Source organism: Crinia signifera, chromosome 3 (genome assembly GCF_055691185.1).
Source record: "Crinia signifera chromosome 3, ASM5569118v1, whole genome shotgun sequence".
Lineage (NCBI taxonomy): Eukaryota > Metazoa > Chordata > Amphibia > Anura > Myobatrachidae > Crinia > Crinia signifera.
The window spans coordinates 70,078,406-70,104,302 of NC_139219.1; the positions used below are offsets into that span (position 1 = coordinate 70,078,406).

General features: G+C 43.0%; 1 protein-coding gene across 1 annotated transcript in view; it reads right to left on the reverse strand.

The window, feature by feature from the left end:
- Positions 1–25,897, reverse strand: part of ACSS1 (acyl-CoA synthetase short chain family member 1) — a 126,371-nt gene that overhangs the window by 20,704 nt on the left and 79,770 nt on the right. The window contains exons 6-8 of the mRNA XM_083175965.1: positions 23,094–23,241; positions 21,201–21,338; positions 16,523–16,615 (exon numbers count right to left, since the gene is read on the reverse strand). Of these exons, the coding sequence (XP_083032091.1) occupies positions 16,523–16,615; positions 21,201–21,338; positions 23,094–23,241 (379 nt within the window). The remainder of the gene's footprint in view (positions 1–16,522; positions 16,616–21,200; positions 21,339–23,093; positions 23,242–25,897) is intronic.

The following is a 25,897-nucleotide window of genomic DNA, read 5'->3' on the forward strand; positions in this document are numbered from 1 at the left end:
TGGGAGTGAAGACCGCATGAACAGCTAATAGAATGGCACCAGGTAAGTCAATTAGCCACAGCAAATTATCACGGTTAATTGGATACCGCCCATCTCTGTAGCCTCATTTTGATTAGTTTGCAAGTTTATGTAACACTACATTGCCAAAATCCCAGGATTTGTCGAGTTTGCATGTTCTCCCCATATAAGCGCAGTTTTCGTTGGGGCAGTGACTGATGTTAATGACTAAATAAAAACTGTTAAGTCAGTAAATAATACATTAAAGAAGAAGTCCAGGTATTTCTGTGGAGGGAGCCCTTCACTCCACCCAAGTTACAAAACCATGGATCTCTCAATTTCTGATACAGCTCTTTTAAACTCGGCTAAAATAAAGCTAGATAGAGACAACCTGCATTCTTATGTATGAGAGTGTTGTGTTTTACATGATATACTATTACCACTTCTATTATAAAGGTGACCAATGAGTATACAAACATTATTTACACAAAACTAAGACACTTTGGTACATAGGTGCCGATTCTGTGGGTGCTCAAGGGCCCGAGCACCCACGGAAATTGATTAGCACCCACGGCCCGAGTCCCGCTGCTGGGCCGCCATATTAACTTGCTAATTTGCGGCTGCAGCACCCACATTGCCGGACCCGCCACCTGGGAAACAGTATGCCGGGAAGAGTGTATTCTGTCCGCGGACTACCTGCACTGTGGGGGCATTTATGGACCTGCACTGTGGGGGCATTTATGTACCTGCACTGTGGGGTCATTTATGTGGGGGCAGCGCCGTCTTCCTGTCTGCTGCTCACCCAGGGCTGCCCTCCCTGACTCAATCCAGCATCTTTTTATGTCGGATTGAGATTGACGGAAACACAGCCAAAACCTTCTCGGTTTTGACGGTGTTTCCATCAAAAGCAGGTGGATTAACGGCTATTCCGTCAATCCACCTGGTTTTCGGCAGGTTGGAACATTTCAAACAGATAGCATTGAATAGATCCAATCTATTCATGTAAAAAAACTGCCGCCTTTTCAGCAAAACAGCAGTTTCGACAAGCATTGAATATACCCCCAAACTGATACCCCCAAACTGATATTTTTCCAGAATGGGAGAAAGGCTACAGTACAGTAAGTCACATATTTATTAAGAATGAAATCAAACTTAATTTAATTTACTAAATGGTGACATTTATTATATAATTTATGTCTTTGAAATCAGGACATTAACTAATAAATGATTTTAATGACAAATGAAACCTCAAATCCCAGAGCCCTTTCATTAAGACAAAAGTAAAAATAATGACCGGCTATATTGTAAGCAGCTATTTTTAACAATTAAGTAAGCCTCTGCAAAGTGAACTCATTTATCCGGAGAAAGAATTATCCTCTGCCTAACCAGTAAAGAAGTAAAGTGAATATATAAAGAGCTTTGGGGCACCAAATTACTTTTATTACACAGCATTAGAACATGCGGACCATTATCTGCGTCCTGAGATTACGCTGCTGTAGAACCACAAATCTTAATCATTCTCATTCTGTGCAGATCAAAATTAGATACATTCAGAGATTTGCCCATGTAGGATCCAACTTAATTGGACCCTTTAAATCCCGAACTTGTGGCCAAATAGCCAATACACTGTAAGAGAACCACAAATGCTTCTGTATGAATTTAATGTTAGTAAACAAAATTCATATTTGATCCCCCCCCCAGGACCACTTAACAAATTAAAAAGATATTAAATAAAACTCGACAAATTAATTTAACTAAGTACATGCAAATGAGACCCCTCTAATTACCGTAACTTAATCGCTTCTAATCTCCTTAAATGAAGCTCAGCTGTAATTGGTACAGAAGGTCCCTTGGAAAGCATCATTGGTTAATACATAAAATGCTTATCCCTCTGCAAGGGCAGTTAACCCTTTAACAACAAGTCACATTTCAACCCACTATAGGAAATAAATGCTATTTTACTATCTTATTCACAAAATCTGTACGCTATCTTAAACATACGCAAAGCTATTTCCAGTAACATTTGTAAAATATATGGATAATAATTTAAAAAAAAAAAGATTATTTTTTAATTGTTTGTTTTGTAAAAAAGAAGCTTTTACCAAATTAATTTTCTCCAATGGATTACAGATGGACAAAATTTAGGATTTTAAAGCAACGATGGAGGGCACACATTTTGTTATGTTAATAAAGGTATAATTATTATCTTTTATTTGTAAAGCACTAACGAAAAAGCCAGAGCTGGGCATCGAGATGATCCTGGCACAAACAAATGACGTATAATGATATAAAACAGAAGGTAAAGATTTCCAGCCGCTACATTTTTTTCACTTTTGACTAATATTTATATATTGTTATAAACTGTAATTATTTCTGTTTGCACAGCACTGTTCTTAATAAAACATAATTGTTTTATTTGAGATTGCAGGAGTATACTTGTTGTCTTGACTGTGCAGGTACATATGCAATTTAATGGTGTGTTAAGCATATATGCATTTTTGCAAAGATCGGGGTCCCTTGATTTTATTTATTTATTTACAGTTTCTTATATAGCGCAGCAGATTCCGTTGCGCTTTACAATTGTAGACAGTGATAAAACAAACTGGGTAACAACAGACAGACTTGGAGGTAAGAGGGCCCTGCTGCAAGCTTACAATCTATAGGGATATAGGGGGGAAACACAAGTACAGGCACCAGTAACAGCATAGCAGTCCCACCAAGTTACAGGTCCAGAAGGGAAGCTATGTAATGCATAAGTGCCTCAGAGGGTTATGCGTGTAGAACTTAAATATGATAGGCTTGCCTGAAGAGGTGTGTTTTCAGGGAACGCTTAAAAGTTTGGAGGCTAGTGGAGCAGTGGCGTAACTAGCGGTAGGCAGCCCCAGCGGTGGCGGGGGGAGCCGGGGCCACAGGGGCGCAGGTGTTGGAGAGGTGCGCTCGGCAACCTTCTCCATGGCAAACCCAGCAGCAGCCCGCAGGCTGTTTGTCCCCTGCAGCCACCATCCCCAGGTATAGGCGGTCCTGCGCTGTCACATCTCTGAGTGACAGTGCAGTTAGCCCCTCAGCGCTCCGTTAACAGACAATTGTAGCGCTGCTTGTGGGGGGGGGGGGTGGTCCCAGCGCTGTAGTGCGCTGTAGTGCGCTGTGCCCGCACTGTGTAAAGGCAGCGTCCCTCCTGTATTGACTGAGAAGAAGAAGAAGAGCCCCGGCGCTATATTTGCAGCAGCTCTGAGGAGACGCTGTATCATTATGCCGGGGGATGTAATTATGAAAAAGGGAGCTGAGGAGACGGAGCCCACTGTGACATTGCTGGGGGAGCTGTCAATCACCGCCCGACGGTGTCTCCAAATAGCGCCCGCAGCGCTATTTCATTGCCTGCCTAATAGAACCCTCCTGCTCCAGACTGCAAGGCTGTGCAGACTTCAAGCCAGCAGAGAGACCTCTGCAGGAGCAGATAAGTATAGCTGCACCAATACACCTGCACCAAGTATGCGTGTGAGTGTGTACACCTACCCCCCCCCCCTGCAGCCTATAACCCTAACCATACACATACACACACACACACACTGCAGCCTATAACCCTAACCATACAAACACACCGCAGCCTATAACCCTAACCATACACACACACACCGCAGCCTATAACCCTAACCATACACACACACACCGCAGCCTGTAACCCTAACCATACACACACACCCACCGCAGCCTATAACCCTAACCATACACACACACCCACCGCAGCCTATAACCCTAACCATACACATACACACACACCGCAGCCTATAACCCTAACCATACACACACACACTGCAGCCTATAACCCTAACCATACACACACACACTGCAGCCTATAACCCTAACCATACACACACACTGCAGGCTATAACCCTAACCATACACACACACCGCCGTCTATAACCCTAACCATACACACACACACCGCAGCCTATAACCCTAACCATACACACACACCGCAGCCTATAACCCTAACCATACACATACACCCGCAGCCTATAACCCTAACCATACACACACACACACCGCTGCCTAGAACCCTAACCATACACAGACACCGCCATTTATAACCCTAACCATACACACACACACACTGCAGCCTATAACCCTAACCATACACACACACACCGCAGCCTATAACCCTAACCATACACATACACCCCGCAGCCTATTACCCTAACCATACACACACACCGCCGACTATAACCCTAACCATACACACACACCGCTGTCTATAACCCTAACCATACACACACACACACCGCAGCCTATAACCCTAACCATACACTCACACACCACAGCCTATAACCCTAACCATACATTCACTCACACACCACAGCCTATAACACTAACCATACACACACACCGCAGCCTATAACCCTAACCATACAAGCACGCACCCCACAACCTATAACCCTAACCATACACACACCGCAGCCTATAACACTAATCATACACACACACACCGCAGCCTATAACACTAACCATACATGCACACCACGCATCCCACAACCCTAACCTTACACACACACACACACCGCAGTCTATAACATTAACCATACATGCACACCACGCATCCCACAACCCTAACCTTACACACACACACCGCAGCCTATAACATTAACCATACATACATGCACACCACGCATCCCACAACCCTAACCTTACACACACACACACCGCAGCCTATAACATTAACCATACATGCACACCACACATCCCACAACCCTAACCTTACACACACACACACACACCGCAGCCTATAACATTAACCATACATGCACACCACGCATCCCACAACCCTAACCTTACACACACACACCGCAACCTATAACATTAACCATACATGCACACCACACATCCCACAACCCTAACCTTACACACACACACACATTGCAGCCTATAACATTAACCATACATGCACACCACGCATCCCACAACCCTAACCATACACACACACACCGCAGCCTATAACCCTAACCATACACACACACCGCAGCCTATAACCCTAACCATACACATACACCCCGCAGCCTATTACCCTAACCATACACACACACCGCCGACTATAACCCTAACCATACACACACACCGCTGTCTATAACCCTAACCATACACACACACACCGCTGTCTATAACCCTAACCATACACACACACACACCGCAGCCTATAACCCTAACCATACACTCACACACCACAGCCTATAACCCTAACCATACATTCACTCACACACCACAGCCTATAACATTAACCATACACACACACCGCAGCCTATAACCCTAACCATACAAGCACGCACCCCACAACCTATAACCCTAACCATACACACACCGCAGCCTATAACACTAATCATACACACACACACCGCAGCCTATAACACTAACCATACATGCACACCACGCATCCCACAACCCTAACCTTACACACACACACACCGCAGTCTATAACATTAACCATACATGCACACCACGCATCCCACAACCCTAACCTTACACACACCGCAGCCTATAACATTAACCATACATACATGCACACCACGCATCCCACAACCCTAACCTTACACACACACACACCGCAGCCTATAACATTAACCATACATTCACACCACACATCCCACAACCCTAACCTTACACACACACACCGCAGCCTATAACATTAACCATACATGCACACCACGCATCCCACAACCCTAACCATACACACACACACCGCAGCCTATAACATTAACCATGCATGCACACCACGCATCCCACAACCCTAACCTTACACACACCGCAGCCTATAACATTAACCATACATACATGCACACCACGCATCCCACAACCCTAACCTTACACACACACCGCAACCTATAACATTAACCATACATGCACACCACACATCCCACAACCCTAACCTTACACACACACACACCGCAGCCTATAACATTAACCATACATGCACACCACGCATCCCACAACCCTAACCTTACACACACACACACCGCAGCCTATAACACTAACCATACACCCACCCCGCAACCTATAACCCTAACCATAGAGTGTATAGTGTAAGGTACATTATGGTGTGGGGTGTATAGTCTGAGTGGAATTACAGTGTGTATCATATAGTGTAAGTGACATTAAGATGTATTGCCTAATGTATAAGGGACAGTATGTGGGGGGGGCGCCTGAAAATATTTTGGCTGGGGGGAGCAAAATTTATAGTTACGCCACTGTAGTGGAGAGTCTTATTGTGCTTGGAAGGGCATTCCATAGGGTGGGAGCAGCCCGATGAAAGTCCTGTAATAGTGAATGGGAGCTAGTGATCCGTGCAGAAGAGAGACGCAGATCTTGTGCAGAGCGGAGTGGTCGAGATGGGAGATATTTTGTGATAAGTGCAAAGATATATGCTGGTGCAGTATGGTTAATAGCTTTATATGCAAGTAAAAGTGTTTTATATTGAATACGGTAAAACACAGGTAACCAATGGAGGGACTGGCAGAGCGGATCAGCAGACGATGAGCGTCTTGCAAGGAAGATCAGCCTAGCAGCAGCATTTAAAATGGATTGTAGTGGTGAGAGTCTGTTCTTGGGAAGACCAGTTAGGAGACTATTGCAATAATCAATGCGGGATATGAGTGCATGGATAAGAGATTTAGTAGTGTCTTGTGTGAGATACGGTCGTATTTTGGATATGTTTTTTAGATGTATGTTACATGATTTGGAGACAGATTGAATGTGGGGAAGAAAGGACAAGTCAGAGTCGAGGATGACCCCTAAGTAACGAGCTTGTGGGGTAGGGTAGATTGTAGAGTTGTCAACAGTGATGGAGATATTAGGATGGTAACTGTTCTTAGTTGGTGGGAATATAAGTAATTCTGTTTTGGAAATATTGAGTTTGAGTTGATGATGGTCTGTAAGCTTAAATGCTTTAATCAAGATATAAACAAAATCCCCATGCATTTAATTGCTAGGTGCAGTTCTGATGACTGTGTCGCTAACAGAAGTCTTTCTGTTTTGTATGCATATATGGCATTAATATTGCCATTATCACAGTATGCTGTATAATGGAAAAACATGGGAACAGGCATATTTTCTGGGTTTTTTTTTTACATTTTGCCTAGTGCTATTACTATATGGCTGCTTTTTAGTCTATATACAGTAGGACCTAGTTCATAATTAGTTTTAAAAACTACTCTCCAGGAGAAGCTTGGAAAGGGGAAACATCTAGGTGTTTTGGTGGCGGGGCTGAGCTATGGCATCATTAAGCCCCCCTGCCACAGGAAACTTCTGTAATTCGTAGGTCTATAGTGAAGGGGTGGAGCTAAATAATGCAAATTTGCATCATTTAGGGCTGCCCCTCTACTCAGGACCTATGATTCCAGCAATTAACCATTCTGCCCCTTCAAAAGGAAGTACCAACTCTTCCAGGGTAAGGGGGATACTCGAAAAATCAGGAATCTCCTGCATATTTTGACTCTTTCAAGAGTAGGTTGTTTCCACAGCACACTTTGTGTATGATTTAGTTATGTTGGGCATATATGCTAGGGCGTAACTTGCAATATTGCACCCCCTGCCCCCCCCCCAAATGTGACATCCCCCCCCCCCATATATACATATAATTATTATTATTATTATAAACATGACAGGAGTTACATGTTCGTTGCCAGAGGTGTCATGCACATTACTAGGGGTTACATGCTTTTGCTAGGGGTAACTTCTGAGTAGCGATATACGTTACCCAGCAGGACATTTTTGGAGGGACATTTTCAGCAGATTCCACACGAACAACAGACCCATTAGAATCTGCAGAGACTATGCGCCCCCACAGCGCCAGCTCCCCCAATTGTTACGCTACTGCTAGTGTAGGTAGAGACTTGGGTCCCCTGATAATGAAATACGAACAATGGGCCCAATTCAGACCCGCTAACTGGCAGAGGAACACCTGCGTTTGCTGGGGCCCACCCAGTGTTTCCTTGGGCTCGATCACCGTTTTTGTGGGCACGCCAATAACATGCCTGGGGTCCACCTTGGAATGCCCCCTGCCTGTCAGTCAAAAAATTTGCAGAAGGCCCTCGTACCCGGGGCCTGCATGTGCGCATTAGAGACCCCCACCATCGACAGAGAGGATAAATTCGGACCTGTGCGTGCAGGTCAGAATTAGCACAAATAACCCCATGCAAATGTCTTCCTGCGTTATATAGATAATTCTGCATGCTGTACTGCACTTAAGGTGGCCATACACTACTGCTATTTTGCACAATTTCCCCCTGAATTTGACGCATTGCGTGAGAAATTGGGCAAATCGCATGTGTTTTTGATACACTCCGATCCAATGCTTGGTCTTGTGCACATCTGATCGGAACCCCTAGATCGCAAGTGCTACACGTAGGATCGGTGGGATCGGACAGCCTATGGCGGCACTTGCTGAGATCGCATGTGATATAACACACTAAAAATTAGTGGCCAGAAAGGCACCAGGCGGTTCAAGGGGGATCAGGTGCAAATTCTCCCCTTGGAGAAGTCGCACAAGTGTATGGGGCCAGGGCCGGATAATAATGGGGGCACAAGGGGTCAGTGCCCCTGGGCCCCCCCTCTAGTTAGGGGCCCCCTGTGGTTGGCATGTATTTTTCAAAACAAATATAATATATATATATATATATTTTTTAGCTAAAGGTTTTGTGCGTGGGAGTGGGGTAGTGCTGCAGCTTCACCTATCTGCCAATGTGACAATGATTAATGGTGCTGAGCATCGGGAGCCAAGTGTGCAGTGCATTACTGGGAGTTGACTAAGTCCCATGACACTTTGCACCAGAGGGCAGAAGCTGAGACGTTTGTGCTGAGCTCTGATTGGTGGAGCTCATTACATGCTTCTCAGGCCCATGGATAACAGCAGCAGCAGCCTAGTCATGGGAGGGTTTTTAATCAGAGGCAGCACTGGGACTGTGAGGTCTCCTACAGAGTAAGGTTCAGAGGGACAAACACAGGCTTTTCATGAGGTATGTATGTATTGTATGTATGTATGTATATGTGTATGTGTGTGTGTGTGTGTATATATATATATATATATATATATATATATATATACCCTGAAGTTACCCATTGACCAAGTTTATACTGCCTTTACTCTGTGTTTTGACAGTGTAATATTCCCCCCATGCAGTTTGCGGCCAGTAATGACAAGTGCAAGGGGGCCCCCCCTGTCTAAAGTGCCCCGGCCCCCCGAAGGCTTAATCTGGCACTGTATGGGGCCTTAACATCTGACCCAATGTCTTTTAATAGATGAACCGCAAATGTCTTTCTCTTGTGGCCACTCTCAGACAATTTTTTTGACAGCAGCTTTCTCTCTGCAGTCAGCCTGGGCACCCCATATATACAGTATATGGGTCTTTAAAGCTACAAATTTAATTTTTTTTAATACAGGAATAATAAATAATAAATGTGCTTGTAAAGTTACCCATATGGGCCGTTCCGATCAGCCCTTTTCCCAGCTGAAATTGTTGTGCTATGTTTGCAGAAACATTTATTTACAACTGAGCATGCGTACAGATCATAGCTCATATGCGCAAGGCCATTTAGCAAAAAAATCCAGCATCTTTTCTGATTGCAATCTGTTCGAAAGTTCATTGACAGGAAGATGGCATTTAGGAGTGGACACCTGCTGTTTTCTGGGAGTGTCAGGGAAAATGCAGACGTTCCAAGGCATTTTCAGGGAGGGTGTCTGACTTCAGCTCCTGTCCCAATCAGCCTGTTTCTATCGCACAGGTAGAGTAAGTTCTGCATTCATCACAGACTGCACTCTATGACTAGTGAGTTGCGAATGGATTTGCCGGTATTTGCTGATTGGGGTGATATTCGCAAGCCATTCACAACCTTGCAAAGGGTGAGTTTTCGCTCTGGTGGGACAACTGCTATCTAATCGCAGGGCTCTACAATTTCACAGAACAGTGAGCAGGTCTGAATAACCCCCATAATGCATTCTAACATATCACATTGCAGTTATACATGTTAGAATGGTACCAATGAGGATACTGCCTGCATCTTACTCGGTTGGTTCTGCAATTACAGCAGGTCTCTTAAAGGACCACTAAATGCTACATTCATTTTCTTTATCCCCAATAAGCCACCCATCATTTGCCTTCACCCCAGAGTAATGTTGCAGTATCAATTAATGAAGCCCCGTACATTAGGGACTGTTCTCACCAGTGCCCCCTTTTAGTTAAATAAAACAGAAGAAGGGCAGGCATGTTACCTTGTCAATCAAGTGTGCTGTTGCACGCTCAGTTGGCCAGCCAGACAGTAACTGTATTAGCCCAGTTCGGCTTCTCATCCCTGCACAAAAGAGTAGAGAGTGGGCAGGATGGGTAATTTAGTTGTCAAGTATTTGGGACATATGATGGTGAGAGGCAGTGATGTGTGTCCTATAAATAACTACAGTATAGCTTAATACTCAGTTTTGGTGAGTATAGGCCAATCTACAATCCAACATGACTAACCTCTAACATTTCCAAGCCATTACTAAACTCTGAGCAATTTTAGCCCGTTCAAGTGATTTTTCCCAAGGTGGACAGCTTTCCAGAGCAGGATGCTCTGGAAAGCCTTCCACCCGATTGCTCATCTGCTGCGGGAGCTCACATGAGGACTCACCGCTCATTGCCGGGTTGTACACACTGGGTGGCTTTTCAGCTGAAAGCATCTCAAACAACAAAACTGAGCTGCTTTCAGCTCAAAACTGCCCAATGTGTGTGGACCTATAGTCCAGTGACTGTCTAGTTTTTGGGTGTTGTTATTCTATGACCTGGAGATGATGGCAATGGAGATATTTTTATACTTCACACTGGTTAAATAAGATATTACAAGTTTTTGACAAATTGGGTTGACCAGGATGATCTGTACTGAAAGCAGGCCAGTCACAGGCATATATGTCTAGTGCGCACACATTATAGATAGACATGTGTACATTAAATGTGAGGGTGAACTCAGTGACATTTCCTGTTTCCAAGATGACTATTAGCATTTTTTATTCCACCTTACAAGATTGATTTTTTCATATCTTTGTAAGTGCCAGAGATTTATCGGAATAGGCTGCTCCTTGTACTTTGTAGATAATAGTGAACCCTGCAATAAAATAAGGTTCCGATGTCTCCTTACTCATGCTCTGTTCTGGCCTAGGTTTTTAGGCTCCTCCACTAATGCAAATCTATAACAGTGACACACGTCATACGGACAAGCTTGATGATGGTTATTTGCCTTTAATTGAGATAGAACAGCTTTGGTTAAGGCCCATACATGCTGGGCCTTAACATACTGAAAGCAGTTCAGTTTACTCGTTTGAGCGGCTCTCATCTTGAAAGCAGCCCAGTGTGTGCGGGCCAGCGATGAGTGGTGAACGCTGATTACCTGCTATGGAAAGTTGTCCACCCCGGGAAAAATTTATAAAATTTACGAAAAATGCTCAGTGTGCATGCAATGAGCGTTCTACATCCCAGCGATTTTTCCCATCATCGGTTAACATACACACTGGTGTGTATGGACCTCAAGTCATCTCCCACTGTGTATGGACCTTAAGGGGGGATGTATTAAAATATATTGCTGCCCTTCGCCGCCCATCACATCGATGCTGATCATATATGTACTAACATATGCGATCAACATTGCAATGCAGTGATGGAGGCCCCACGAGATACCTGTGAGGTTGTGTCTCCGTCACCTCCCTGGGCTCTCCTCACTCCTCCCATGTCGGGAAGCAGAAGCAGGCTCTTCCCAGTGCCTCCTCCTACCCCTGCAGCCAGCTGTGATACTTGGGTGAGGAGGAGTTTAACTTCTGGGTCCTGGCTTCCTGGAGGAGTGTATGCCAGGGGGAGGGGGGATGACATCTGCGGCGGGGGTCGATGGAGGTGGCGGGTTTCGGCGGCTGTTGATAAGAAGCCCATAGGCTTCTATAAGGTATCGTCATCCAAAGGTGGCGATACCCTGGGCGGCGAAAACGTGAAGGCTGGGTCTTAGTACATTTGAACATGCCGTAAAACCCCCCAAATTTTTTTACAAATTTCCATGTATACTACAATAGCCAATTATCTAGAGCATGGGGTGTGCCGGTAATCAGCTGGTATCTACAGCGCTTTACTGCCAAGTTTCACCATCCACACCAACATGTCTGAGCATTGCACTCTTTTGGGGAGTTTTCAGGAATACTGGTTCTGACAAGCTGGAAATATTACTGTGCTGATGCTACAAAACCATGATGCATTACAAAAATAATTATTCCACATAAAATAAGTGTGTATTGTGAGAATAATCAGCTATAAGAATGATACATAAAGTACAGTGGAAAAATACAGTATAGAAAATGTGGTTTAATAAAGCAAGTGAACTTTATAGGCTGGTGATAAGGTAGATTCCTTTCCATAATGTTCGTACATGTTAAACATTATCTGCTTATTGCTGATTACCATAGACACAGATATGTTATCTTTATGATGGTAAAATATACAAGAAAACTGCATAATTTTTTTACATACGTCTATTTTAGTGGAATTGCTTTTTATGCTATTGGTTACATTACCGTGAAAAGAACTGCTAGAAGAGTCATATATATTGTAATGGGTTCACTTTCAAAATGTTACTTCTTATCTACTGTTTCCTATGACAGGGAGGAAGGTTGGGGGAGGGGGGTTATATATAATATGAGGACAGTAAAGTGTTAAGAGTTATAAATCAAACTTTTTGTGGTCCATAACTATACAATGGCTATAAAGAGACGTGTCCATTTTTCCTAAATGTGCCAGACATCCCTTTTTTGGGGGCTTAAAGGATCAGAGCTTTGGTCTGTTAAAATCCCTATTTAATCAGAAGGCCCCGGGTTAGACATATACAGTCTCCAGTGACAGACCCTTAAGGCTCCTATACATTATGGGGGTTATTCTAGTTCACTCGAAAAGCACAATCACTCTGTAATGGACAAAACCATGTGCACTGCAGGTGGGGCTGATGTAACATGTGCAGAGAGAATTAGATTTGGGTGGGGTTTGTACTTCAAACTGATATATATTGCAGTGTAAAAATAAAGCAGCCAGTATTTAGCCTGCACAGAAACAATAAAACACCCAAATCTCTCTGCACATGTTACATCAGCCCCACCTGCAGTGCATATGGTTTTGTCCATTACAGAGTGATTGTGCCTTTCCGAGTGAACTAGAATAACCCCCCCCCCATGTGATTTGGGCCTGATATCACCCTATTCCCGTGGATCCGGCAGAGAAAATGGGTGAAATAGTATTTGTCTGAGGTCCGATCCGATAATACCTTCACAGTAGATTACAGGCTTTTAAACTCCGTCCTCAGGACCTCACACAGTTCAACTGCTGCAGCCACTACAGCATGCTACAGATTTGACAGGGCATGAATGGTACAGTTGGCCTGTGCTGTAATGGGCATTAGTTGGCCTTCACTAAATGTTTATAGCTTTTCTCCACTACCTTCAGGGCACTTAAAATCTATTTTTATCCAAGGAAATATATAGTATCCATTATTTGTTTATTCAAGGAAAAATCTATTTATTTATTTCACTTATGTTCTTCTCACTTTTGAATTCCTCAGCTCCGATGCCTGGAGGATTCAGTCAGTATTTGTACGGTGCATATTTTAGTACCCTATGTGCTAAAGTAGGATTCCTCAACATGAAAGAAAAAATAAAAAATTTATTTTCCAGTTAAAATTTATGGGGGCATATGCAATTAGGTCCGAGTTTGCCAAGGCAAAATAAGGTTGGGTTTTGCCATGAAAATAATTTCTGCTTTAAAAAAAGTCTAAGATTGTCCAACATTCCACATCTGCAGCAAATATGAACCCAATAAATATTCCCATGGTCTAATGGTTATGGTATGATAGATCTACAATGGATTCAGTACTGAATCCCGGCGGTCGGGATCCCTGCGTTCAGAATCCCGACGCCGGAATCCCGACAGTCAAAATCCCGACAAGGGGGGGACGTGGATCGCCCCCCCCCCTTGCGGGCTCGCTACGCTTGGCACACTAATTTATTCTCCCTCCAGGGGTGTCGTGGACACCCCAGGAGGGAGAATGTGTCGGGATTTCGGCGGTCGGGATTTCGGCGGTCGGGATTCTGAACGCCGGGATCCCGACCGCCGGGATTTTAACTGCATCCCATCTACAATAACTAGGTAGGCATTCAATAGGTTGACATCATATCCTCAAAGGTCGACTGGTAAGGCTGATTTTTTATCATTTGAGATGATATTGCTATTTATTGAGTTATGCTTGGACAATATGGTTTGCTGCAGATCTTTGAAACCAATAGGGTCCAGTAATAAACCCATTATGATCACTCTTATATGAAGTGAATAACAACTCTCCTGTAACAATGGCGCATGTCAAGATTAGGTATACTGTATATAGTATATGTGAAGTTGGCATTAGGTGTTGAATGCAGAAAATATGGACAGGCTTATTGACCTTGAGTGACTGAAAAGTTATGGCTGGACAACTAGGTCAAAGAATCTCTGAAATAGCAAAACTTGATGGGTGCCCAAGATCAGACATGGGGTGCCTGTACTGACAGTGGCCTGAGGAGGGAATAACTACTAACCACTAACAAGGTGTTGGGCAGCCAAGAGTCATCGAAGAGGTCAACAAAGGCTATACCATTGGTGCAGACCAACAGAAGGGTTACTATGAAAAAAAAAAATCATAGAAAATGTTATTGATGGTGATAGGAGTAATGTGTATCAACACATAGTGCATGTATATGTACCTAGATCATCAATCATTTGTTTTACCCCTCCTGATGTGTCTACCCTGTTGCATACCTTTGTGTCATCTGCAAAAAGGCACATTATACCCTCAATTCCATTTGCAATATCACCAATAAAGATATTAAAAAGCACTGGTCCAAGTACAGATCCCTGGGGTACTCCACTTGTAACCTTCTTTGACTGTACTCCATTTACTACAACGGTTTTCTGTCCAGCAACCAAGATCTTATTCATTCAGCCATATAATGGTGTGTACACACGGTAAGATTCCTTGCTAGTTGACTTGAAATTCGATTGCTATGCAATCTTTGCTATCTCTGTACCATTACATACAATTCATACAATCTGCATTAGATCTGCACTATATAGTCATTGCTGACCTGTCTATCTGGGTTTTGATTTGTACTGTCACTGGAGCGTGCATCGGGATCACAAGGTAAAAAACCTGATACGATCTGTATGTGATCTAAACCCATGCTGTTTTGGATCCTGTAAATTGCTGGTTTTGAGATATTCTACAACTCTGTTTTAAGAGTGTTTCCATCAATTTCCCTACTACTGATGTAAGGTTCACTGGTTGATAGTTGCTTACCTCTTCCTTGCTTCCACTTTTGTGCAGTGGGACTACTTTCACTGTTTTCCAGTCGTCGGTATTACTTCAGTAGCTAGCTAAATGAATAATTATGTTGATGGTTTTACCAGCTCCCCTTTAAGCTCTTTTAGTATCCTTGGATGTATCCCATCTGGTCCCATTGATTTATCCACTTTCAGTTTTGAGGGTTCTGTTAGAACTTTCTCCTCTGTAAATGTAATGTTGTCCACTTCAAGAAACCTTCCACTCTCTGTCTTTAGTCTTATTACTCCACTTTTTATTTTTCTCCTTTCAAACATTGTTTGAAAATGGTTTGAAGAACATAATAAAGTGTTCAAAGAGTTGGCTTGACCCCCAAATGACCGCATCTCAGTCCAATCAAGCGTCTGTGGCAGTTGTTGCCACTAGACACCTTCAGATTTCTTTTTACTGACACACGGAGGAGCAACAACATATGACAGGTAGTCATAATGTTTTGCCCAGCAGCAAAATTAAGAATTGGGACCTTTCAGCAGAACATTATAGACAATATGGTGCTAGATAGATAATCCAGGAGAGGATAATTATTATATTTGTGGGGCACCATAATAACTGACTGTGCTTAACAGTATAATGCATTTCCTAACCCAAGACCTACTGTATTCATATGACTAGGTGAAGACATTTCCGTAAGTGTTGTTTTCTGTTACTCTACTCATTTACTTTCTCATTTCTCTTTGGCTTTAGTATTCTTGTCTGATATCCCAGATATTTAAGCTATTTACCTCTTTCCCAGCATTATTTAATATAAATAGCTTCTAATAGATTTGACAAGAACAGACTGAAATATTTATCATATCTGAAGAAATCTGAGGAACAGGTCACACCGCCTTTTCTCCTATGAACGTCAGGCTCATCTGTAAGGCCACTACGACAGGTGGAAGGCACAAGCTTTTGGTTTAGCCAACTCTAAGGTGACTTTCATTACTCCAATTTTAAAGTGAATCATATAATTAAAAAATTTTCGTTAGTTTGATGTTGTTTTTTGTTCATATAGCTTCTCTGAAGACTATAAAGGGTATTTTATAATTATTTAATAAGTGTACTTAGGTAAATTCACTGCAGGCAAGCAGAATACCAAATGAAGAAATAATGGATAATATCAGTCATCAAGATTTACCTGTTTGCCACCACGTGTCCACAAGGGTGCACCTTCCTTCTCCGACCACGTGGTAAAACCATTCCCATGCCTCATGGTTTATTGGCTCACCCACTAAAATGACAATACATAAGAAATTAACATAATAATAATTATCACTCACTAAAAACTAGTGATGGACAGTCTGCTTAAAAATTTGACATTAAAAACTAATCACAGATAAAAACATATCATACAACAAGTACATACAAATTGGTTTGATGTAGAAGCACAGATGTAACACAGAGGGTAGAGAGGGTTCTGCTTGGGAGAGCTTCTACAGCAACATTCTGTGCATAGAGCAATGACCTACAAGGCAGCGCAAGGAGAACCATGACAAGGGGTGACATTTTCCACAGCATGTGACAATATCACACGGCTCAACTAGGTCTCCAGTTATGTTTGTTTCTCTACAGGTATGATAATGACATAAAGAATTTCTGTTCTAGGTTATGTGTCAGTTCTAACAACCTTGCAGAGTACTAACCTATATTAACCTACATGTGAATGCTTTACTTCAGATGGATATTCACACAGTCTGGTGAATAAGGCAATATTTAACTCACAGCTGGATTCCATTCTATTTATCTGAATGAAACTCAGGGAACGATTCAGGATTGCTTGTAGCGATCCGAATTGGGCTCTAGCCCCGATGGTCGAGTGTGCGCAGGCAAAACCCTACACCGAAAGGCTTCGGCACGTAACACACTTGGGAGGGTTGGGGGCGGACAGAGGACCAGGGGAACACCCAGCATTTTCTGGGCCTTGGGAATACGTCGGGCCGATGTCTGCCGGGGGGCGGTGGCTGACATCACAGGATGGCAGCCACCCGCCCTGTCTTCGTCCTAGCGCTCATACATAAAAGTAATTTTAGACAGCCTTTTATTTTCATTGGCAGGAGAAGTCATTTGATGGTCATCAACCATCGACCTGCTAGCGAGGGGGGGGGGGGGGTCGTTTGGACGGGTAGCGGGCGGCGTTATATTGAAAAACATGCAGCTTGACGATACCAATTTTCAGTATACAGTTTATATACTATTACATACTACATGCTATTGCCACTTGCACCAAATTGTTCTACACACAATACACTAGCGGGAAAAACAACCTTTGTCTACAACACTTGTTATCTAATGAACTATATGCACACTTTAAAATCTTTAGAGATTACTGCGTGCTATATGCAAAGTGAGGCAAGTTCTTCCTTGGAAGACAAACAGCAGAAGATCCTTTGGCTCCGTAATGCATGGATAATGCAACGTTTTTAGGAATGGAGTAATTGATGGGCAGATTTATTAAGCCCTTTGAAATGATAAAGTGTCTGGTACTTTATCACCGGCCAATCATTTCCTAACTGTCATTTTGTAAACCCAGCCTGTAACTTGACAGAAATCTGACGAATCCACTAATATTTTTATAACATCTTGAAGCTTGCGGTTTGGAAAAGTACAGAATAAAACCAACAAACGTGTCGTGTTTTAGATGCAGCAAGAGTGTCTCGGATATAAACTTCTCGACGAGCATGAATTTCACAAGTTTTGTTGTACTTGCAGCTTACCTGTACTGCCAAGAAAAGTTTTACTATAATGTTTTATAACGTTTGACATCTCTTTACTAGGTAATACTTGTGTTTTCACTGAAGGAAATTTAGTCCTTTAAATGCCTAGTACTCAAATTCATTCTAGAAGTCAGCACATGATACAGTTTTAAATAAACAATGTTTTTTTATTTTAAAGGCACTTTACCTGGAAAGGCTTTGTGCATACGGCTTGATTCAGAAGGATGCTTTTACACAGCAGCTGCATCTCTTGATATATGTACACACTATATAGATAAAAAGACAGTGCTCAAAGTGTGCTGGTATGATGTAACAACACTTGAAACACTGTTTTTTTTTTTGTTGCTTCCCCTACCCAGCGGAAGCCCTCCTGGTGCTGTGCCTGCTAGTGTCTCCCGCTCTCCAACCGCCCAGCAGCTGTACCTGCTAGGGTCTCCCACTCTCACACCACCCTGTAGCAGTATCTGCTAGTGTATCCTGCTCTCCCACCATCCAGCAGCTGTATCTGCTAGTGTCTCCCATTCTCCCACCACCCTGCAGCAGTATCTGCTAGTGTCTCCCGCTCTCCCACCACCTGGCAGTGGTATCTTCTAGTGTCTCCCACTCTCCCACCACCCGGCAGCTGTACCTGCTAGTGTCTTCCGCTCGCCCACCATCCAGCAGCTGTACCTGCTAGTGTCTCCCACTCTCACACCACCCTGCAGCAGTATCTGCTAGTGTATCCTGCTCTCCCACCATCCAGCAGCTGTATCTGCTAGTGTCTCCCATTCTCCCACCACCCTGCAGCAGTATCTGCTAGTGTCTCCTGCTCTCCCACCACCCGGCAGCTGTACCTGCTAGTGTCTTCCGCTCGCCCACCATCCAGCAGCTGTACCTGCTAGTGTCTCCCACTCTCACACCACCCTGCAGCAGTATCTGCTAGTGTCTCCCGCTCTCCCACCACCTGGCAGTGGTATCTTCTAGTGTCTCCCGCTCTCTCACCACCCGGCAGTTGTACCTGATATTGTCTCCCACTCACCCACCACCCAGCAGCTGTACCTGCTAGTGTCTCCCGCTCTCCCACCACCAGGCAACTGTACCTGCTAGTGTCTCCCTCTCTCCCACCATCTGACAGCTGTGCCTGCTAGTGTGTCCCATTCACCCACCACCCGGCAATTGTACCCGCTAGTGTCTCCCGCTCATTCACTACCCAGCATCTGTACCTGCTAGTGTCTTTTGCTCTACCACAACCTGTTACCTGTCCCAGCTAGTGTCTCCTGCACTCCAACCACCTGGTAGCTGTACCTGCTAGTTTCTCCCGCTCTCCCACCTGCCGGCAGCTGTGCCCGGTTGTGTCTCACACTCTCCCACCACCTGTCTGTGTGTCAGTGACCGTGTGTCAGCATCCGTGAAATAAGAACAAATGAGGTGGCATTCCTCAGATTTTAGTAAATAATTTGTGCAGGAAAGTGACTAATTCAGTCACTTTCCTGCACTTGCACCTTCGCCCTTTATGCCACCACCCTGAAGAAATGGCCGTGCTGGCCATGAAACGTCATTGACACCGGGTAAACTGTAATGTATGCTTTCTGCATGTAAATAATAAGCAAACTATTTACTCAAATCCGAGGAGTGCCCCCTGCTTTCGAGTTATTTGAACTGGACTCTATACAATTTATACAGTAAACCACCCTGGTAGCTGTATAAACAACACAAATGAAAAAGGGGCGCCCAGTAGTGCAGTATCCTTTTAGTAAAATTTAATCATTAAAAAGTAACAACTGTACGGCATGCGTACCACAGTACTCATCAGTGGTGAACGTCAGAACACATGGTATAACAGTATTTCCACACTGGCAAGTCAGGAACATGGAACAGAGTTGCTGACAACACTCACGGATACCATATAGAACACCGCTCGGCTCTCAGTGCGTCTCTGCACCGGTGCTCTGGTCCGTCACACAGCTCCTGGTCCTTGGTTGCGTCAGTTAGGCCATGCCCCTACGCGTTTTGTCACAGACTTCGTCAGTGGGGTGCCCTTTCCTGTGTGATGGACGGACCAGAGCACTGGTGCAGAGAGATGCACTGAGAGCCGAGCGGTGTTTTATATGGTATCCGTGAGTGTTGTCAGAAGCTCTGTTCCATGTTCCTGACTTGCCAGTGTGGAAATACTGTTATACCATGTGGTCTGAAGTTCACCACTGATGATTACTGTGGTACGCATGCCGTACAGTTGTTACTTTTTAATTATTACATTTTACTAAAAGGATACTGCACTATTGGGCGCCCCTTTTTCATTTGTGTTGTAGATTGTCTGTTGTGACCCTGCGGGAATCAGGGTTGAATAAAGGGAGCCGCGGTCCTGCACTCCGGTGTCCCCAGGACTTCCTTGCTCCAGTGTCTTCTGGTTGGGTTGTCACACCCTATATACACTCTTTCCGTTAGACATGCGGCACTTGGAGACTTGGTAGTGAAGAAAATACCAGTGTTTACTGGTCACATCAACGTTTCAGAGCCTGCGCTCCTTCGTCAGGATAATATTCATGTGGAAGGAAGGCACTCAGGGTCTCTCTCTCTCTCGCTCCTGCTAGGGGTGGTATAGCACACCAAGGTGAGGCAAAGGGGTATATGACAATAGAACTTGGAGTGGTATATGTATTATTGGAACCTGCGGGATTAGGGCACCTGGGCAAGTAATGCTTCCGCTTACTTTTGTGTGCCAGACTTTACATATGATATACTGTATATATTGTTAAATAAATAGTGCAGTTAATTGGATAAAGCCTCTATATTCCTGTAGTTGGAGTCCTATAATTTGTAGGATATACCATCTAATTAGGTGTTATTACACAGTCACACCACCATTTCTGCTGCTGAGAGTAAAAAATTCAAAAAAAATTAAAAAAAATGTAAGGTTATAAACGGTTTAATAATTTAGTGATCAACAATCTGATTTAGCGCCCGAAATAGGAGGGTAACCTCAAAAGAAAATACTGTATATATCGCCCAGTGTGTATGCATCTTCATTTGAATCAATAGGGCACCTTGGTACACACAGTGCAGTGATGACCTCTTACTTTGTTACATATGTGGCCTCAGTTACAAGTCATGTTTTTTACATACCTGAGCCCAACATTTTCAAAGATGACCTGTTGTATTTCTTGACCCATTTATCTCCATATTTCAGCAGCAGACGTATTGCAGTCGGTGCTCCATAAAACTGATTAATCTTCAACCTCTCCACTGTTTCCCAGTACCGACCTGAATGGTGTCAATAACATTATTTATAGAAGGGGTCATTAAAATCCTCCTCTTCTGATACGGCAAACCAGAATCCTTTTACCTCACTAGTAAAGTCAACCCTTTAAGCCAAAAGCGAAGATGATAAAGTCACACGTGCTTATGTTATAGTATCGCCTACGTATTTACAAAACATCCAGTAAATTATTTTGTAATTTTATTTATGAAGTCTGTCAACAAACGCAAACCGGCTACTGTCACAGATGTTATCTCAGTCACAGGTTGTATATACTTTACAATGGAAAATATTCAAAACACTGTATAGAAAATGCTATGTTCCTTCTATCCCGTCAGCAGAGATCACCCATACACATTGGAGCCATGTTAATGAAGGATGAAAAGATCACCGCTCCATCCTTCGTTAACATGTATGATGTCGTTAGCTTGGATGTGCAGTATATTAAACTGAGCATCATCACAAGCAACGGAGGGAGTTGACAGGTGACTGGGAGTACAGAGCCGCCGCCCAGACTGTAAGCAATGCCGGCCTGTGGATATCTGCGAGAGAATTCAGAATGGATTGCTATTATCTGCAATTCTGTACACAATTCACTCACAATCAAATGATTTCCCCAGTCTGTGCAAATGTGAGAAGGTGTGACCCTTCCACAACTCTGCGACAGAGACAGGCTGATTGAGGCTGGCGCTGACATCACAGACCTTCCCAAAAAATGCCTGGGCACACCCTCCCACGTTTTTCCTACCACTCCCAGAAAATGGCAGGTGTCCACCCACAAGCGGTGGCTTTGTGTCTGTCAGATTGTGGAAGGGATTGCGATTAGATACAGATGGAGCCGCACTCCTCTGTAGAGCCGAATGGTGCGCCGGGAGTCACTCGGATGACAGAGGGTCCATCTGTAATTTTGCTACTTAAGTAACTATTCTGGATCTGTCGTTCGATAATCGATCAGGTCTGAATAACCCCCTCTGTCTATTAGCTACTCCATCTTCCCCTCAGTCACCCAAAGCCACTCTCTGTATGTAGCTCTAGGCTCTACACACCCTCATTTCTCTATGCCGCCTAATTACCCCCCCCCCCCCCCTCATTAGACAGAGACAGGGCCAGTGGTAGGGTTTTTGGCACCCCCTTGCAAACTAGAATGCTTTTCTGTGAGAATTACTGTGCAGGGCCAATGTGGAGGGAAAAATATTCCACATCACCATTAGAGGTGGTGGAACTTGGTTCCAGCCCATTCTTCCTCACTTTAAACCATGCCACCACCTCAGGCAGATACCTTGAGTCGCCATATAAATATAGATAATAAATAATAATAATGATGCAGGCTAGACTTGTGAAGAACTTCTGATTACCAGTAGATTACAGGTCTCATCCTGTGTAATAAGTGATATCTCAGCTGGCCTGACATGTCTCATGGCACTTGAAGCACATTTAACCCAAGAGCCAAATCGCCAAATCTAATTAAGTCGCCTTACTATAAGGAACATTAACCCTGTCGCTTGACTCTCTAGACCAGTGGAAGCATGAGCTCATTTGGACTGCCTTCTCTGATGTAATTACTCCAGTCCTAGAGGCTTTATAGGCGGGAATGTCATGGATATGTGTGAATTCCACAAAATGTTATTTTACTACCACTAAGTCATAAAGCTGTTGTGTAGCTTCTCCCTAGTAACATAATAAGTAATCATTGAATCCAATCTTAATTTAGAAAGCAGAAGTAAATAGATTTTGAATGCCTTCACCTTAAACATCCTCACCTGGGTCTGGGTATGTCGGGGTGCTCTCAAACAATACAGTGGTTGCTCCATTACAGAGAGGTCCATACACAACATAGCTGTGTCCAGTGATCCAGCCGATGTCAGCGACGCACCCAAACACATCTCCTTGTTTATAATCAAATACGTACTATCAAAATAAATTAGTCATTAGTTACATTGGAACACATATGGGAACTTACAGAGAGAATATGTAACATCAAGTTATACACAAAAAGTATGTGTTCTTTATTTACATAATTTTTATCCCTACATTACTGTTCTACCGCAGAAGCATGACACAGATATCTCATATTTTTGTATCTATGATGATTTAGAAAATGAGGGCTGGAAACCCTATTGAGGACAGAACGGTACAGAGGATTAAGGTTCTGTGTTTCAGGTTTAGGATTTTTCATGAAAAGAGAAAAGTTGGGTGTACAGTAAGATCTTTAGCTCACATAGAGGCACAACACACAGCTGTCCCAGTTTAGGCAGGAATGTACAAATTTCAGAGACAGCCAAGAACAATGGCGGCTCTATAGGTGGGGCTGCAGCACAGATCAAAATTCAAATAGGGGAGACACACTAACTGCCACTCCAAATATTGCCGGCCAAGACTCACAGGCAGTTGCCGTTGCTCCCCTATTTGAATTTTTAACTGTACGGCAGGTTCCCAAACTTGGTCTTCCAAGCTCAGTTTTAAGGATATCTGTGCTTGGGCACAGGTGACTTAACTAGTACTTCAGTCAATTTGAACTAACTATCTTTGCACAAGCATGAATATCCTTAATACCTGGACTGGGTGTTCTGAGGACAGCGATTGGAAACTTCTGACCTAGACTATTATTTAAATTTTTAATTTGAATTTGCAATTGACTGTGTCTGATTCACGGATATATCCTAGATAACCTTCTTTTCCAACATTTTCAGGGGCACAAACAACATAAATAGAAGTATATCTTACAGATGTAATGCCTCTCATTCAGCTGGCAGTTGGCAATAGAATTATATGTTAGAGCATATGCGATTATTAAGAATGCGGTACCTGGTGGAGGGGAGCGAAAATGGGCGGTGGATCTGATTGGTTGCAACTGGCAACATCCCATTCTCATTAGAACTCCCATCTTAGTAAATTTACATCTTAAAGTAATACCTCCCAACATGACTCTCTCCAGGAGGGAAACAATGCTCTGCTTCTGGACTTCCGCCTTAATGTATGATTGCCATCACCTGTTTTCAACAGGTTTACTAATAAGAAAAAACAGATTAGGTAGAAGGGGAGGTGGGTTTGTTTATATGTTTAACCATCCTTAAAACCATACATAAGGGAATACATAAACGAGAGCACTGGAGTCGGTAGAATCGGTATGGGTAGAAATCACAGGTAATATTAAAAGGGGCTAAAAAACTTATAGTAGGAACATGTTATAAACCACCCAACATAAATATGGAGGAGGAAAAAGACCTCTTGCTACAGGTGGGAAAAGCGGGCAGCTTAGGGAACATTATTATTATGGGTGACTTTAACTACCCAGAAATAAATTGGAAATATAGGTCAAGTAGTACCACTAAGGGAAATGTTTTATTGGATGCCCTGAATGACCACAATTTGTATCAATTTATTGAAAGTCCAACTAGAAGCAACAATATCCTGGATCTCTTGATAAGCAACAACGGGGATATTGATACTAACATAACCATGAGGCAGACATTGGGGAACAATGATCACATTTTATTTAGATTTTAACAAAGATAATTATATTGGAGCAACTAGGTCCTTACATTTCAGAAAAGCATACTTTGGTAAGTTTGAGGTGTCCTTAAAGTACATAAACTGGAAGGAATTATTTAAAGGTATGGATACTACTAAAAGGTGTCAAACTTAAAAAAAAATACTGCTGGAGAGCACTGATACATTTATTCCTAGGGTAAATAAAAGAACAAATGTCAAAAGGAAAACTACAGTATGTGCAAAATCAAATTTGAAATAGCTAAAAAAAGGAGGGCATTCAAAACGTTTAAACAAGATGGGACACCCAAATCATTTGCCGCATATAAAGAATGTACTGTAATAAGAAATGTTAAAATAAAATCAAGATGGCTAAATTAGAGACTGAACATAAAATATCCGCAGATAGCAAATCTATTCCCAAAAACTTCTACAGTTCTACAACGGGAAACATATTGGCCCACTCAAAAATAAGCAGGGTACCCTGGTAATAGAAGGAAAAGAGAAGGCGGAATTATTCAATGAATTGTTTGCTTCAGTATTTACAAGGGAAGAATCTTCAGAAGATCTCCCACAGATTAAATGCTCGGCTCTTGATTGCTCCCAAACTGTATGTTTGAGTGACGAAATAGTCAAAAATAGATTACAGAACCTAAATAGTAACAAATCTCCTGGCCCGGACGAAATACACCCTAGGATACTAAAAGAATTGAGTTCTTTCATAGCACTACCATTCTGGGCGGTATTCAATGAGCCTGATTCGCCAGGTTTTTATGGCGAATTTGTGCTGTTTGGCGAATTTCTGACAAAAACGGTGAATCACCCTATTCAATGACCACATGGCGAATACATTTGAAGGTTTTTTTCGCCATGATTCACCGAGTAGCAATCGCTATCTTTTTATGGTGAAGTGGAATGTGAACTTTTAAAATAAAGTGTTTTGTTTTTTACATTTGGTGTAAAAAAATCAGGAATTTTATTCTGAGGAGGGGCATGCTATTTTTATTCATGTGCTGTAAGCACATGAATATATATTTAATTTTAAAAATAATATTTTTTTTTACACAGCAGCCAG